The sequence below is a fragment of the Salmo salar genome, chromosome 09 (assembly GCF_965601325.2).
Source record: "Salmo salar chromosome 09, fSalSal1, whole genome shotgun sequence".
Lineage (NCBI taxonomy): Eukaryota > Metazoa > Chordata > Actinopteri > Salmoniformes > Salmonidae > Salmo > Salmo salar.
In genome coordinates, this window is record NC_138299.1 from 53769658 (window position 1) to 53785274 (window position 15617).

At 44.2% G+C, this 15617-nt stretch overlaps 1 protein-coding gene and 1 long non-coding RNA gene across 5 annotated transcripts; both read right to left on the minus strand.

Annotated features, from left to right (window-relative positions):
• Positions 1-480: 480 nt before the first annotated feature.
• Positions 481-14869, minus strand: LOC106611470 (uncharacterized). Of its 4 annotated transcripts, XM_082955825.1 has the most exons (6): positions 14736-14778; positions 9716-9763; positions 9277-9403; positions 2605-2782; positions 1484-2094; positions 481-1313 (listed from the first exon to the last, which is right to left on the minus strand). In XM_082955825.1, exons 3-6 carry the CDS (start codon positions 9394-9396, stop codon positions 498-500), a joined length of 1725 nt encoding a protein of 574 aa, XP_082811951.1. In that variant the 5' UTR covers positions 9397-9403; positions 9716-9763; positions 14736-14778; the 3' UTR covers positions 481-497. The 4 variants fall into 4 exon arrangements, with proteins under 4 accessions (XP_082811951.1, XP_014067182.1, XP_082811950.1 ...); XM_014211707.2 differs by lacking the exon at positions 9277-9403 and having other exon boundaries at positions 14736-14774; XM_082955824.1 differs by lacking the exon at positions 14736-14778 and having other exon boundaries at positions 9716-10102.
• Positions 2792-9263, minus strand: LOC145858023 (uncharacterized). Its single transcript, XR_014378778.1, has 3 exons — positions 8180-9263; positions 7865-8109; positions 2792-7828 (listed from the first exon to the last, which is right to left on the minus strand). It is a non-coding gene; the product is annotated as an uncharacterized LOC145858023 (long non-coding RNA).
• Positions 14870-15617: the final 748 nt, after the last annotated feature.

A 15617-nucleotide genomic window follows, 5' to 3' on the forward strand; every position in this document is an offset into this window, starting at 1 on the left:
TTCAGCATTTCACTGTAAGGTCTACTACACCTGTTGTATTCAGCATTTCACTGTAAGGTCTACTACACCTGTTGTATTCAGCATTTCACTGTGAGGTCTACACCTGTGTATTCAGCATTTCACTGTAAGGTCTACACCTGTTGTATTCGGTGCACGTGACAAATAAACTTTGATTTGATTTAGACTGCTGATCAAAGTCTTGGATAAATGCTGCTATTGGTCACCTATAAATACTTAATTTCAGCACCTTCAATACTAACAAAACAATAAAGCACTGGGCCAATAATCTCTTAAAATCTTGAACCACAATCAATTATTTTCACAGCAATTCAGCTATTTCTCAATTAATCTTTCTTTGATTTGCACATCCTCTCTTCTCACCTTCTCAAATCTCATTGCAGAGGGACCTCTCTTCCAATAAGGCTGATAAGGAGGCAAGGAAATAGAATCACGGACAGACAAACTTGAGACACAACCTCCTTCTTTCCCAAAACCCTTTAATTCTTCATCCTCCAGGCCACAAACAGGGCTGAGACACTCAGGACAGCAGCCCCCAGGAAGTAGTAGCTCCCTCCTATTGTGGCTCCCTCCCTCTCCCGTTTCTGCTTCAGCTTAGGGACAACGCTAGCCATCATGTCCTTGAGCATGACTTCTGCCTCCACAGCCACCGGGAGAGGACAGTTATCAGCGGAGGAGCCGTTGACGATGGTGACAGAAGGAGAAGAGGCTGGAGGTGGAGGATCAGGCTGTTTGGTTGAGGGGATGGCGGCATGGCCGTTAGCAATCATAATCAGACCCTGAGAGTCTTCAGATTTACTAACTGCTTTCCCCAGACTGTCCTCAGTTTGGTCGTGCTGGTTCGGACCAGACGACAGGTCAAGTTCTGTAGATCCAGAGAGAGGTGTGATCTGGGATTGTCTGTTGTGGTTCTGAACTGGTGGGAGTGTTTCAGACACACCTGCATCATTATTACCCAGCATGCTCTGTGTTTGGCCTTCCTGATTCTGGATGTACGCGTCCTCAGACACGTGAATTACATTGATCAGCACTTCCTGGTACGTGTCTTCCTCAGGCTCGTTACGGGACACGGATTCCTCTAGCTCCTCAGGGACTCCATGCTCCTGACATGTCAGAGGCGTTGCAGTAGTCAGAGGGCCAGGAACACTAGCCAAGGGAACGTCAGGCTTGCTGAGCTCCCGGTTATCCTCATCCATGGAGGTATGTACAGGGGGTGAGGCTGGGGCTGTGACTGGGGAGAAGTGATGACTCGGGGGACTCTGAGACAGCTCAGTGTGCTGGTCATCTTCAGTCACCTGGAGGAGAGATAGTTTTTAGTTACCGCTTCTCGTCAATGTTTTCAACTCTTCGCTGATATTTCAAAATGTAGATGTGGTCAACAGATTTCATTTCGTTAGTAAGATAAATTCGGTTTAACTCTATCTAGGCCGTAAACATACAACATTTCACAAGAATTACTATTCACCTGAGTTGCAGTTGGAACAGAGTCCTCTACTGGCTTCTGGTGGAAGGTGGTCACTTTGGCTGTTGGTGGTGTGGTGTCCTGAACCGGACGTCTCTCAGAGGCCTGGACCGAAGCAGGAGCATCGGCGGTGGGAGTGTATTTAGTTTGGGACAGGGCTGGGTTTAGGTCTGACACAGGCAAGGTGAGAATGGTTTCAGACAGGACTATATGAGATGGGTTATCCTCCAGAGATCCAGTTTCTACAGGACCAGGCTGGGAGGAGGCAGCGTTATCAGAGTGAGAGAGCGGAGGCTGTGGTTCAGAGACCGTTGTGGGCTCCATTTTCACTGAGACAGGTGAAGGTGCTGCCTGGGTGGCTGTGACAGGTCTTACTGCTGCTTCGAGAGCTTGTGGAGCTGGCTCTGGGGAGGCGCCAGCGATGGGAGCCTCAGCAACTGAGCTTGTGGGGACTACTGGCTGGGCACCATCCTCCGGACAGGCAGCAATCTTAGGGCTGAGTGACTCTGAAGGTGGTGTTGGCCAAGCTGGGAGGACCATAGAAGATGTAGGGTCATTAGAGCTCTCTGAGATGGGCAGAGATGGGCTGGTAGGAGGAGCAGCAGGAGAAGGATCTGGGGAAACAAAAGCAGATTAGACTTTAAAAAGGGAATTAGTTTATGTATATAAGAATAAGGCACATCAACAACCCCAACAGATTTACCCTCCATGTTCTGTCTAAGGTTTATTGTAATGGTGAAACCTGCTGGAAAATGTCCTTAGATGAATAAAGTGGTCCAGTCATATACAGCATTTAATCAATCAAATGCATTTTATTATTTAAACTAGGCAAGTCAGTTAAGAACAAATTCTTATTTACAATGACAGCCTAGGAACAGTGGGTTAACTGCCTTGTTCAGGGGGAGAACGACAGATTTATACCTTGTCAGCTAGGGGATTTAATCTAACAACCTTTCAGTTGCTGGCCCAATGCTCTAACCACTAGGCTACCTGCCACCCATAGTCCTAGTGTCCAGTGATGTTTTATCACAGACAAAAGTCCTAGTGTCCAGTGATGTTTCACTGTGAAGTCTGTTTTTTAATACACTTTAAATAAAGTTTGATTTAATTTGATGGTGACTTACTGGTCTGGTTGTGCTTGTTCCACTCGGCTCTCCTTTCATCAGCCAGGTCCTGGTGCTCCAGCACCTCCAAGGCTGACATCAACTCTTCTGGCCAGTTCATTCTCTTCTGCACACAGTCCAGCAGGATCTGCATTGCACTTGAGTTACCAATACAGTTCTTCACGGCCTGGATTTCCTCCTAAGAATATGATGAATGAGAATATTTGTTTAAAACGCATTTGAAAAAACTAGAACTACATACAAGTATGTGGACACCTCTTCAAATTGGTGGATTCGGGTATTTCAGCCACACACGTTGCTGACAGGTGTATAAAAAAATCGAGCACACAGCCATGCAATCTCCAAAGAAAAACATTGGCAGTAGAATGACCTTTACTGAAGAGCTCAGTGACTTTCAACGTGGCAGCGTCATAGGATGCCACCGTCCCAACAAGTCAGTTCGCCAGATATATGCCTTGCTGGAGATGCCCCGGTCAACTGTAAGTGCTGTTATTGTGAAGTGGAAACGTCTACGAGCAACAACGGCTCAGCTGCGAAGTGGTAGGCCACACAAGCTCACAGAACGAGACCGCCAAGTGCTTAAGGGCGTAAAAATCATCTGTCCTCGGTTGCAACACTCACTACTGAGTTCCAAACGGTCTCTGGAAGCGACGTCAGCACAAGAACTGTTCGTCGGGAGCTTCATGAAATGGGTTTCCATGCCTGAGCAGCCGCACACAAGTGAAAAATCACCATGCGCAATGCCAAGCATTGGCTGGAGTGGTGTAAAGCTCGCCGCCATTGGACTATGGAGCAGTGGAAATGCGTTCTCTCGAGTGATAAAACACGTTAGCTAGCATTAAACTTATCATATAAAAAACAATCAATCTTAACATAATCACTAGTTAACTACACATGGTTGATGATATTACTAGGTTAACTAGCTTGTCCTGCGTTGCAAATAATCAATGCAGTGCCTGTTAATGTATCATCGAATCACAGCCTACTTCAACTTCGCCAAACGCATTCGCGAAAAAAGTACTGTCGTTGCACCAACGTACCTAACCATAAACATCAATGATTTTCTTAAAATCAATACACAAGTATATTTTTAAAAACCTGCATATTTAGTTAAAATAAATTAATGTTAGCAGGCAACATTAACTAGGCAAATTATGTCACTTCTCTTGCGTTCTGTGCAAGCAGAGTCAGGGTATATGCAGCAGTTTGGGCCGCCTGGCTCGTTGCGAACTGTGTGAAGACCATTTCTTTCTAACAAAGACCGTAATTCATTTGCCAGAATTTTACATAATTATGACATACCACTGAAGGATGTGCAATGTAACAGCAATATTTAGATTTAGGGTTGCCACCCATTCGATAAAATACAGAACGGTTCCGTATTTCACTGAAAGAATAAACGTTTTGTTTTCAAAATGCTAGTTTCCGGATTTGACCCTATTAATGACCAACTTGGGGCGGCAGGTAGTCTAGTGGTTAGAGCGTTGGAATAGTAACTGGAAGGTTGCAAGATCGAATCCCCGGGCTGACAAGGTAAAAATCTGTTGTTCTGCCCCTGAACAAGGCAGTTAACCCACTGTTCCTAGGCCGTCAATGTAAATAACAATTTGTTCGTAACTGATTTGCCTAGTTAAAAAAAGGTAAAATAAAACTCCATGATTTTGGAATGAGATGTTCGACGAGCAGCTGTCCACATACTTTTGGTCATGTAGTGTACCTGACTAGACACAGCAATAACCAACCCATACCTGACTATAACAGCCATAACCAACCCTAACCCATACCTGACTATACACAGCCATAACCAACCCATACCTGACTATACACAGCCATAACCGACACTAACCCATACCTGACTATACACAGCCATAACCAACCCATACCTGACTATACACAGCCATAACCAACCCTAACCCATACCTGACTATACACAGCCATAACCAACCCTAACCCATACCTGACTAGACACAGCCATAACCAACCCATACCTGACTATACACAGCCATAACCAACCCATACCTGACTAGACACAGCCATAACCAACCCTAACCCATACCTGACTATACACAGCCATAACCAACCCTAACCCATACCTGACTATTCACAGCCATAACCAACCCATACCTGACTAGACACAGCCATAACCAACCCTAACCCATACCTGACTAGGCACAGCCATAACCGACCCATACCTGACTATACACAGCCATAACCAACCCATACCTGACTATAACAGCCATAACCAACCCTAACCCATACCTGACTATACACAGCCATAACCAACCCTAACCCATACCTGACTATACACAGCCATAACCAACCCATACCTGACTTTACACAGCCATAACCAACCCCAACACATACCTGACTATACACAGCCATAACCAACCCTAACCCATACCTGACTATACACAGCCATAACCAACCCATACCTGACTAGACACAGCCATAACCAACCCTAACCCATACCTGACTATACACAGCCATAACCAACACTAACCCATACCTGACTAGACACAGCCATAACCAACCCTAACCCATACCTGACTAGATACAGCCATAACCAACCCTAACCCATACCTGACTATACACAGCCATAACCAACCCTAACCCATACCTGACTAGACACAGCCATAACCAACACTAACCCATACCTGACTATACATAGCCATAACCAACCCTAACCCATACCTAACCCATACCTGACTATACACAGCCATAACCAACACTAACCCATACCTAACCCATACCTGACTAGACACAGCCATAACCAACACTAACCTATACCTAACCCATACCTGACTAGACACAGCCATAACCAACACTAACCCATACCTAACCCATACCTGACTATACACAGCCATAACCAACCCTAATCCATACCTAGCCCATACCTGACTAGACACAGCCATAACCAACACTAACCTATACCTGACTATACACAGCCATAACCAACACTAACCCATACCTGACTATACACAGCCATAACCAACCCTAACCCATACCTGACTATACACAGCCATAACCAACCCATACCTGACTATAACAGCCATAAGCAACCCATACCTGACTATAAACAGCCATAACCAACCCTAACCCATACCTGACTAGACACAGCCATAACCAACACTAACCCATACCTGACTATACATAGCCATAACCAACCCTAACCCATACCTAACCCATACCTGACTATACACAGCCATAACCAACACTAACCCATACCTAACCCATACCTGACTAGACACAGCCATAACCAACACTAACCTATACCTAACCCATACCTGACTAGACACAGCCATAACCAACACTAACCCATACCTAACCCATACCTGACTATACACAGCCATAACCAACCCTAATCCATACCTAGCCCATACCTGACTAGACACAGCCATAACCAACACTAACCTATACCTGACTATACACAGCCATAACCAACACTAACCCATACCTGACTATACACAGCCATAACCAACCCTAACCCATACCTGACTATACACAGCCATAACCAACCCATACCTGACTATAACAGCCATAAGCAACCCATACCTGACTATACACAGCCATAACCAACCCTAACCCATACATGACTAGACACAGCCATAACCAACACTAACCTATACCTGACTAGACACAGCCATAACCAACCCTAACCCATACCTGACTATACACAGCCATAACCAACACTAACCCATACCTGACTAGACACAGCCATAACCAACCCTAACCCATACCTGACTAGATACAGCCATAACCAACCCTAACCCATACCTGACTATACACAGCCATAACCAACCCTAACCCATACCTGACTAGACACAGCCATAACCAACACTAACCCATACCTGACTATACATAGCCATAACCAACCCTAACCCATACCTAACCCATACCTGACTATACACAGCCATAACCAACACTAACCCATACCTAACCCATACCTGACTAGACACAGCCATAACCAACACTAACCTATACCTAACCCATACCTGACTAGACACAGCCATAACCAACACTAACCCATACCTAACCCATACCTGACTATACACAGCCATAACCAACCCTAATCCATACCTAGCCCATACCTGACTAGACACAGCCATAACCAACACTAACCTATACCTGACTATACACAGCCATAACCAACACTAACCCATACCTGACTATACACAGCCATAACCAACCCTAACCCATACCTGACTATACACAGCCATAACCAACCCATACCTGACTATAACAGCCATAACCAACCCATACCTGACTATACACAGCCATAACCAACCCTAACCCATACCTGACTAGACACAGCCATAACCAACACTAACCTATACCTGACTATACACAGCCATAACCAACACTAACCCATACCTGACTATACACAGCCATAACCAACCCATACCTGACTATAACAGCCATAACCAACCCTAACCCATACCTGACTATACACAGCCATAACCAACACTAACCCATACCTGACTATACACAGCCATAACCAACCCTAACCCATACCTGACTATACACAGCCATAACCAACCCTAACCCATACCTGACTATACACAGCCATAACCAACCCATACCTGACTAGACACAGCCATAACCAACACTAACCCATACCTGACTAGACACAGCCATAACCAACCCATACCTGACTATACACAGCCATAACCAACACTAACCCATACCTGACTATACACAGCCATAACCAACCCTAACCCATACCTGACTACACAGCCATAACCAACCCTAACCCATACCTGACTAGACACAGCCATAACCAACCCATACCTGACTATACACAGCCATAACCAACCCTAACCCATACCTGACTATACACAGCCATAACAAACCCATACCTGACTATACACAGCCATAACCAACCCATACCTGACTATACACAGCCATAACCAACCCTAACCCATACCTGACTATAACAGCCATAACCAACCCATACCTGACTAGACACAGCCATAACCAACCCATACCTGACTATACACAGCCATAACCAACCCTAACCCATACCTGACTACACAGCCATAACCAACCCTAACCCATACCTGACTAGACACAGCCATAACCAACCCATACCTGACTATACACAGCCATAACCAACCCTAACCCATACCTGACTATACACAGCCATAACAAACCCATACCTGACTATACACAGCCATAACCAACCCATACCTGACTATACACAGCCATAACCAACCCTAACCCATACCTGACTATAACAGCCATAACCAACCCTAACCCATACCTGACTACACAGCCATAACCAACCCTAACCCATACCTGACTAGACACAGCCATAACCAACCCTAACCCATACCTGACTATACACAGCCATAACCAACCCATACCTGACTAGACACAGCCATAACCAACACTAACCCATACCTGACTAGACACAGCCATAACCAAACCATACCTGACTATACACAGCCATAACCAACACTAACCCATACCTGACTATACACAGCCATAACCAACCCTAACCCATACCTGACTACACAGCCATAACCAACCCTAACCCATACCTGACTAGACACAGCCATACCAACCCAACCCATACCTGACTATACACAGCCATAACCAACCCTAACCCATACCTGACTATACACAGCCATAACAAACCCATACCTGACTATACACAGCCATAACCAACCCATACCTGACTATACACAGCCATAACCAACCCTAACCCATACCTGACTATAACAGCCATAACCAACCCATACCTGACTAGACACAGCCATAACCAACCCATACCTGACTATACACAGCCATAACCAACACTAACCCATACCTGACTATACACAGCCATAACCAACACTAACCCATACCTAACCCATACCTGACTATACACAGCCATAACCAACCCTAACCCATACCTGACTATACACAGCCATAACCAACCCATACCTGACTAGACACAGCCATAACCAACCCATACCTGACTATACACAGCCATAACCAACACTAACCCATACCTGACTATACACAGCCATAACCAACCCTAACCCATACCTGACTACACAGCCATAACCAACCCTAACCCATACCTGACTAGACACAGCCATAACCAACCCATACCTGACTATACACAGCCATAACCAACCCTAACCCATACCTGACTATACACAGCCATAACAAACCCATACCTGACTATACACAGCCATAACCAACCCATACCTGACTATACACAGCCATAACCAACCCTAACCCATACCTGACTATAACAGCCATAACCAACCCATACCTGACTAGACACAGCCATAACCAACCCATACCTGACTATACACAGCCATAACCAACACTAACCCATACCTGACTATACACAGCCATAACCAACACTAACCCATACCTAACCCATACCTGACTATGCACAGCCATAACAACTGGCCCTAATCATGACATCCATATCAAGGATAATATCTTACATTGAAGAAACGGTAAATGCTAAGTGGAATTATTGGGACGTCGAATTGTGACATCACCCCATTGAAGTTAAAATCTTAAAACGGTTAAAGTAAGGGTTAAGGTCAGAGTAAGGGATAAGGTTAGGGTTTAGGGTATGGTCATACCAAGGATCTCACTTAGCATCTACCATGAAGAAACATAAATCAGATTTGAATAAGGCCAATGACCAACATCCATCCAGCTACCAACCCTGTCAGACTGTGTAAGGCAGGGCAGGTTGGGCATGAGCTCTGTGGCTTTCACTCTTTTAATCAGCTCCCTCATTATGCGGCGCAGGTGCAAAGACAGTTTATCACGTGCGAAAGACATCTCTGTGCTGTTGAGAGAGTAGGAGAGAGCAGAGAAGAAATCCTCAACAAAATGTACATATTTATTTATATTAGATTTGACAATAAAAAAATAAAAAATAATAATAAAAAAAACGGCAATTCAACAACACGTGGATACAAAGCATTTAAAAGCATTGAGGATAACACTTAAAGCAACTTGCTTCCCATTGTGATTCTCTCGGTCCAAAAGGTAAGTGACTATAACCCAGCAGTGTGTGTGACGCAACTTTGCATTAGCTGTAAATGTACCCGCTAAAACTACGTAGGATGTGGGTTGTATTATGAAGCTGTATCCTTACCTGGTCTCTCGGATGATACGTACGTACGACTTCAGTATGGATCTCAGACTGATCAGTTTGGTTAAAAAAAATAAAATAAAAACATGAAATGAAATGAAATGAAATGAAAGAAGGGAAAAAATATAATATGTCAGATTGTGCAAGAATCGAATTTCATTATCAGTAGTGGAGGAAGAACTGCTGAAAATGGAAACAGAACCCAGGATAATCACTGCTACTCTGTCTGGGAATCTGCTACTTCTATTGGTCAGGAAAACGAAAGGGAAAGTAAAAGATTAGTGAATAAAGATGCAATGGCCCAAATTAGCTTTCGATGTCTGAGAGTTTAAGGGGATTTCCTGCTTTTTGAACGGGGCAATATTATACAGTATTATACAATATTATAGAGTATTATAGAGTATTATACAATATGATAGAGTATGATACAATATTATACAGTATTATACAATATTATATACTATTAGAGTATTATACAATATTATACAGTATAATACAGTATTATACAATATTATAGAGTATTGTACAATATGATACTGTATTATACCATCTTATACAGTATTATACAATATTATAGAGTATTATAGAGTATTGTACAATATGATACCGTATTATACAATATTATACAGTATTATACACTATTAGACTATTATACAGTATTATACAATATTATACAGTATTATACAATAGTATACAGTCTCAGTCCATGCAGTAGCCTGCCATAATCTCAACACTTAGAGAATCACAGACACAGTAGTCTAACTGTGACCCATTACACAACATTGAAAAAGGTTGAGGATCTGTCCCAAATGAAACTCTATTGCCTATAAAGTGCACTACTTTTGTCCAGGGCCCATAGGGAATATAGTGCCATTTGGGATGCAAACAGTGTGAAATGATCCAAACCTACAATAGTGAGAAGGCCTGTACAGGTCTGGTCTAGTAACTATACTGAACACATTATAAACTAAACGTAAAGTCTTGGTCTCATGTTTCATGGGCTGAAATAAAGATCCCAGACATTTTTTTCCATAAGCACAAAAAGCTTATTTCTCTCAAATGTTGTGCACAGATCTCTGTTAGTGAGCATTTCTCCTTTGCCAAGATAATCCATCCACCTGACAGGTGTGGCATATCGAGAAGACGATTAAACAGCATGATCATTACACAGGTGCACTTTGTGCTGGGGACAATAAAAGGCCACTCTAAAATGTGCAGTTTTGCGACACAACACAATGCAACAGATGTCTCAAGTCGAGAGAGCGTGCAATTGGCATGCTGACTGCAGGAAGGTGCACCAGAGCTGTTGGCAGATAATTTAATGTTTTTTCTCTACCAAAACGTTGTTTTAGAGAATTTGGCAGTATGTCCAACCGGCCTCACAACCTCAGACCACGTGTAACCACGCCAGCCCAGGACCTCCACATCCGGCTTCTTCACCTACAGAATCGTCTGAGACCAGCCACCCCGACAGCTGATGAAACTGAGGAGTATTTCTGTCTGTAAAAAAAGCCCTTTCGTGGGGAAAAACTCATTCTGATTGGCTGGGCCTGGCTCCCCAGTGGGTGGGCCTATGGGCTCCCCAGTGGGTGGGCCTATGCCCTCCCACACCCACCCCTGGCTGTGCCCCTGCCCAGTCATATGAAATCCATAGATTTAAGGCCTAATGAATTTATTTCAATTGACTGATTTCCTTGTATGAACTGTAACACAGTAAAAATCATTGAAATTGTTGTGTTTACATTTTTTGTTCAGTATAATTAATGACTCATTAATGACTAATTTATGACCTCCAGACTCAGGGAGCTTATTATCCCAAGGAGCTCTAGTCTAGCAGAGGAAAACTACTATGTCTGACCTTCTTCAAAATGGCAACCTATTTCTTAATAATAGTGCACTACTGTTGACCAGGGGCCATATTCATAAAGCATCTGAGAGTAGGAGTGGTGATCTATGATCAGGTCATAAAGAGTAGTGCCAGTCTGGTTGTTGCTATCATGTCAACTCAGTTAAAGGTAGCCTGAGTGCCACTCCTTCCCCCTCCCACTCTCCTTCCCCCTCCTCCTCCTCCTCTCCTCCTCTCCATTCTCCTTCCCTCTCCCACTCTCTCCTTCCCCCTCCACCCTCATCCGTACCCCCTCCCTCTTCCTCCTCCTCCTTCCTTCCTCCCTCCTCCTCCTCCTCTCCTCCTCTCCATTCTCCTCCCCATTCTCCTTCCCCCTCCCACTCTCTCCTTCCCCCTCCCCCCTCCCCCCTCATCCGTACCCCCTCCCTCTTCCTCCTCCTTCCTTCCTCCCTCCTCCTTTTCAGTTTGTTGCTATCATGTCAACTCAGTTAAAGGTAGCCTGAGTGCCAGTCTGGTTGTTGCGATCATGTCAACTCAGTGAAAGGTAGCCTGAGTGCCAGTCTGGTTGTTGCTATCATGTCAACTCAGTGAAAGGTAGCCTGAGTGCCAGTCTGGTTGTTGCTATCATGTCAACTCAGTGAAAGGTAGCCTGAGTGCCAGTCTGGTTGTTGCTATCATGTCAACTCAGTGAAAGGTAGCCTGAGTGCCAGTCTGGTTGTTGCTATCATGTCAACTCAGTGAATGGTAGCCTGAGTGCCAGTCTGGTTGTTGCTATCATGTCAACTCAGTGAAAGGTAGCCTGAGTGCCAGTCTGGTTGTTGCTATCATGTCAACTCAGTGAAAGGTAGCCTGAGTGCCAGTCTGGTTGTTGCTATCATGTAAACTCAGTGAAAGGTAGCCTGAGTGCCAGTCTGGTTGTTGCTATCATGTCAACTCAGTGAAAGGTAGCCTGAGTGCCAGTCTGGTTGTTGCTATCATGTCAACTCAGTGAAAGGTAGCCTGAGTGCCAGTCTGGTTGTTGCTATCATGTCAACTCCTTGTCCTAGTTTGGGCTTGACAATGACAGCAAATAAGTTGGGAGCAGTTATTTAGGCCCTATACCCCTGTTTTACAAATACATTACAGCAGAAGGGATAGGACTCCTGAGCAGCAGACACACACCCACACACACACACACACACACACACACACACACACACACACACACACACACACACACACACACACACACACACACACACAAGTTATCTGTGTGGCCATTGTTGGGTGGTCAAAACCTTTACAACTTATGTATGAACACAAGTTTCCAGAGTTAAGAAGCAGGTGAAGCAGGTGAAGCAGGAATGTGTCTGTCAGGTGAATGTCTTCCATTGTAAAACACGAGGTCATCACGACCCTGGATCACCTAGTTACCTGTTCAGGTGTGTAAGGGATATTACTGTTTCGAAGAGCCACAATACATTATTGATAAGGCCTACAATATTGTCTGAGTAAATAGTCGTTATGCCAAGTACAAACAGTAGGCTACTATCTTAGGCTGCTATGATGAGGTGGCAGTGTAGCCTAGTGGTTAGAGCGTTGGACTAGTAACCAGCAGGTAGCCTAGTGGTTAGAGCGTTGGACTAGTAACCAGCAGGTAGCCTAGTGGTTAAAGCGTTGGACTAGTAACCAGCAGGTAGCCTAGTGGTTAGAGTGTTGGACTAGTAACCAGCAGGTAGCCTAGTGGTTAGAGCGTTGGACTAGTAACCAGCAGGTAGCCTAGTGGTTAGAGTGTCGGACTAGTAACCAGCAGGTAGCCTAGTGGTTAGAGCGTCGGACTAGTAACCAGCAGGTAGCCTAGTGGTTAGAGCGTCGGACTAGTAACCAGCAGGTAGCCTAGTGGTTAGAGCGTCGGACTAGTAACCAGCAGGTAGCCTAGTGGTTAGAGCGTCGGACTAGTAACCAGCAGGTAGCCTAGTGGTTAGAGCGTCGGACTAGTAACCAGCAGGTAACCTAGTGGTTAGAGCGTCGGACTAGTAACCAGCAGGTAGCCTAGTGGTTAGAGCGTTGGACTAGTAACCAGCAGGTAGCCTAGCGGTTAGAGCGTTGGACTAGTAACCAGCAGGTAGCCTAGCGGTTAGAGCGTTGGACTAGTAACCAGCAGGTAGCCTAGCGGTTAGAGCGTTGGACTAGTAACCAGCAGGTAGCCTAGCGGTTAGAGTGTTGGACTAGTAACCAGCAGGTAGACTAGTGGTTAGAGCATTGGACTAGTAACCAGCAGGTAGCCTAGTGGTTAGAGTGTTGGACTAGTAACTGAAAGGTTGCAAGATTGAATCCCTGAGTTGACAAGGTAAAAATCTGTTGTTCTGCCCCTGAACAAGGCAGTTAAACCACTGTTCCTAGGCTGTCATTGTAAATAAGAATTTGTTCTTAACTGACTTGCCCTAGTTAAATAAAGGTAATAAAAATGAAGGGTAAACAGTCAGAGAGAGATAATTCATTGCAACCTTAATGGTGTGTTACATTTTCAATATATCACTGATTAAATAATAAACATAGATTTGAAGGATAATAAACAGTCCATGTTCACAGTGAGTTCGTTGAAAAGACCAAAGATGGGCCGACCGTTTAATGTGGACTGTTGGTGTATTGGATGTTATTTAGGTTTTTGTCAGTAGGATTTTGTTAACTGTGGAGCTGAAGAAAAATGATTTAGTAACTACATTTTATAACTGACGTGAAGACCGAAGTGCCTGAAGATATGTACTTCAGAAGAGAAGATATACATAAAAAATAAATAAAAAAACCTTATAGGCTAAACAAAGCCTAAATTCAGATCGGGTAGATTTCCCGGCTACAATGTATAATTTAGAGGTAATAATGTATTTAGCAGTATTGTAATGAAACAGCAAGGAGCAGGTCTCGAACCCTCAACCTTCTAGTCCGAAGTCCAGTGCGCTATCGACTGGTGCCCCAAAAGCATCGCGTCGATACCCGCGCTTATAAAGCCAGGGTCGTTACAGTATGTATCCAGTGAGTGACTATTATGGCGTTCTTCTTCTCTGTCATTCTTTCCTCATTCAGCTTTCTGACCAAATCAAGGAAATACTGTGTCGACAATTGCGCCCCATTCAACGATGGAGAAATGTAGTAACAATGCTGGATATAGTGACTGTCAGAAATATACAACTGTCTTACCTTTCGGTGGCAGAAATTCGGCATCAGCGAATACTTATTTTTCTTCGGTGGGGTTTATTGGTGATTGGCATCCAACGTTATGGTGCATGACCGCCACCTACTGTACTGGAGTGTGGGATAGCATCATGGAGAAACTAAATCTTCAGGCATTTATTTCAAGTACAGAGGAAAGTCAAGGAGGGGAGGACGGCAGGAAGGGACTGAAGAGAGATCCTGTAGAGGTTTATGAAAGAAAACAAAATATTTGAGAGACTATATCTAATGACGTTCTGCTCAATATACTCTTTAAACTAATTCCCTGTATCCCCTTCTCCCTCATACTAGATCTCAGCCTCTCTCTTTCCCCCTGATACTGCCCACACTGTAGCTATACATGCTCCACTGTCTCTGTTTCCTGGCAACAATCACACTTCCTGTTGGATGCTTTCCTATCACATTTAAGGTCTTATTGAACTGGCTGTGTCACACCCTTAATCTTGTAAAAAATATCCTTCTCTCTTCAGTCCCTTCCTGCCGTCCTCCCCTCCTTGACTTTCCTCTGTACTTGAAATAAATGCCTGCCCTTAGTATCTCTATTCCACTGCTCCTTCCATCTCTGCACCATCACTGTCCATATCAGGCTACTCTGTCTAGCTTGACTTCCTCAACCCACTGCAAGGCCAACAGTATGGCCATCAACTCCGCCATATATACAGCCAGATGATCTGTACATCAGAGGAATATCCTGTGAGCTGAAAAACCTACCTTCTTCTTTTTCTTCTTTTTTAAAGTTTTATTGGCAGACTACACCCCCCAAAAATGTGTATTGTCACCACCTACTGGGTAAAAATGGACATATTTAAACAAATAAATCTTTAATATTCAAAAAATATAAATACAAAA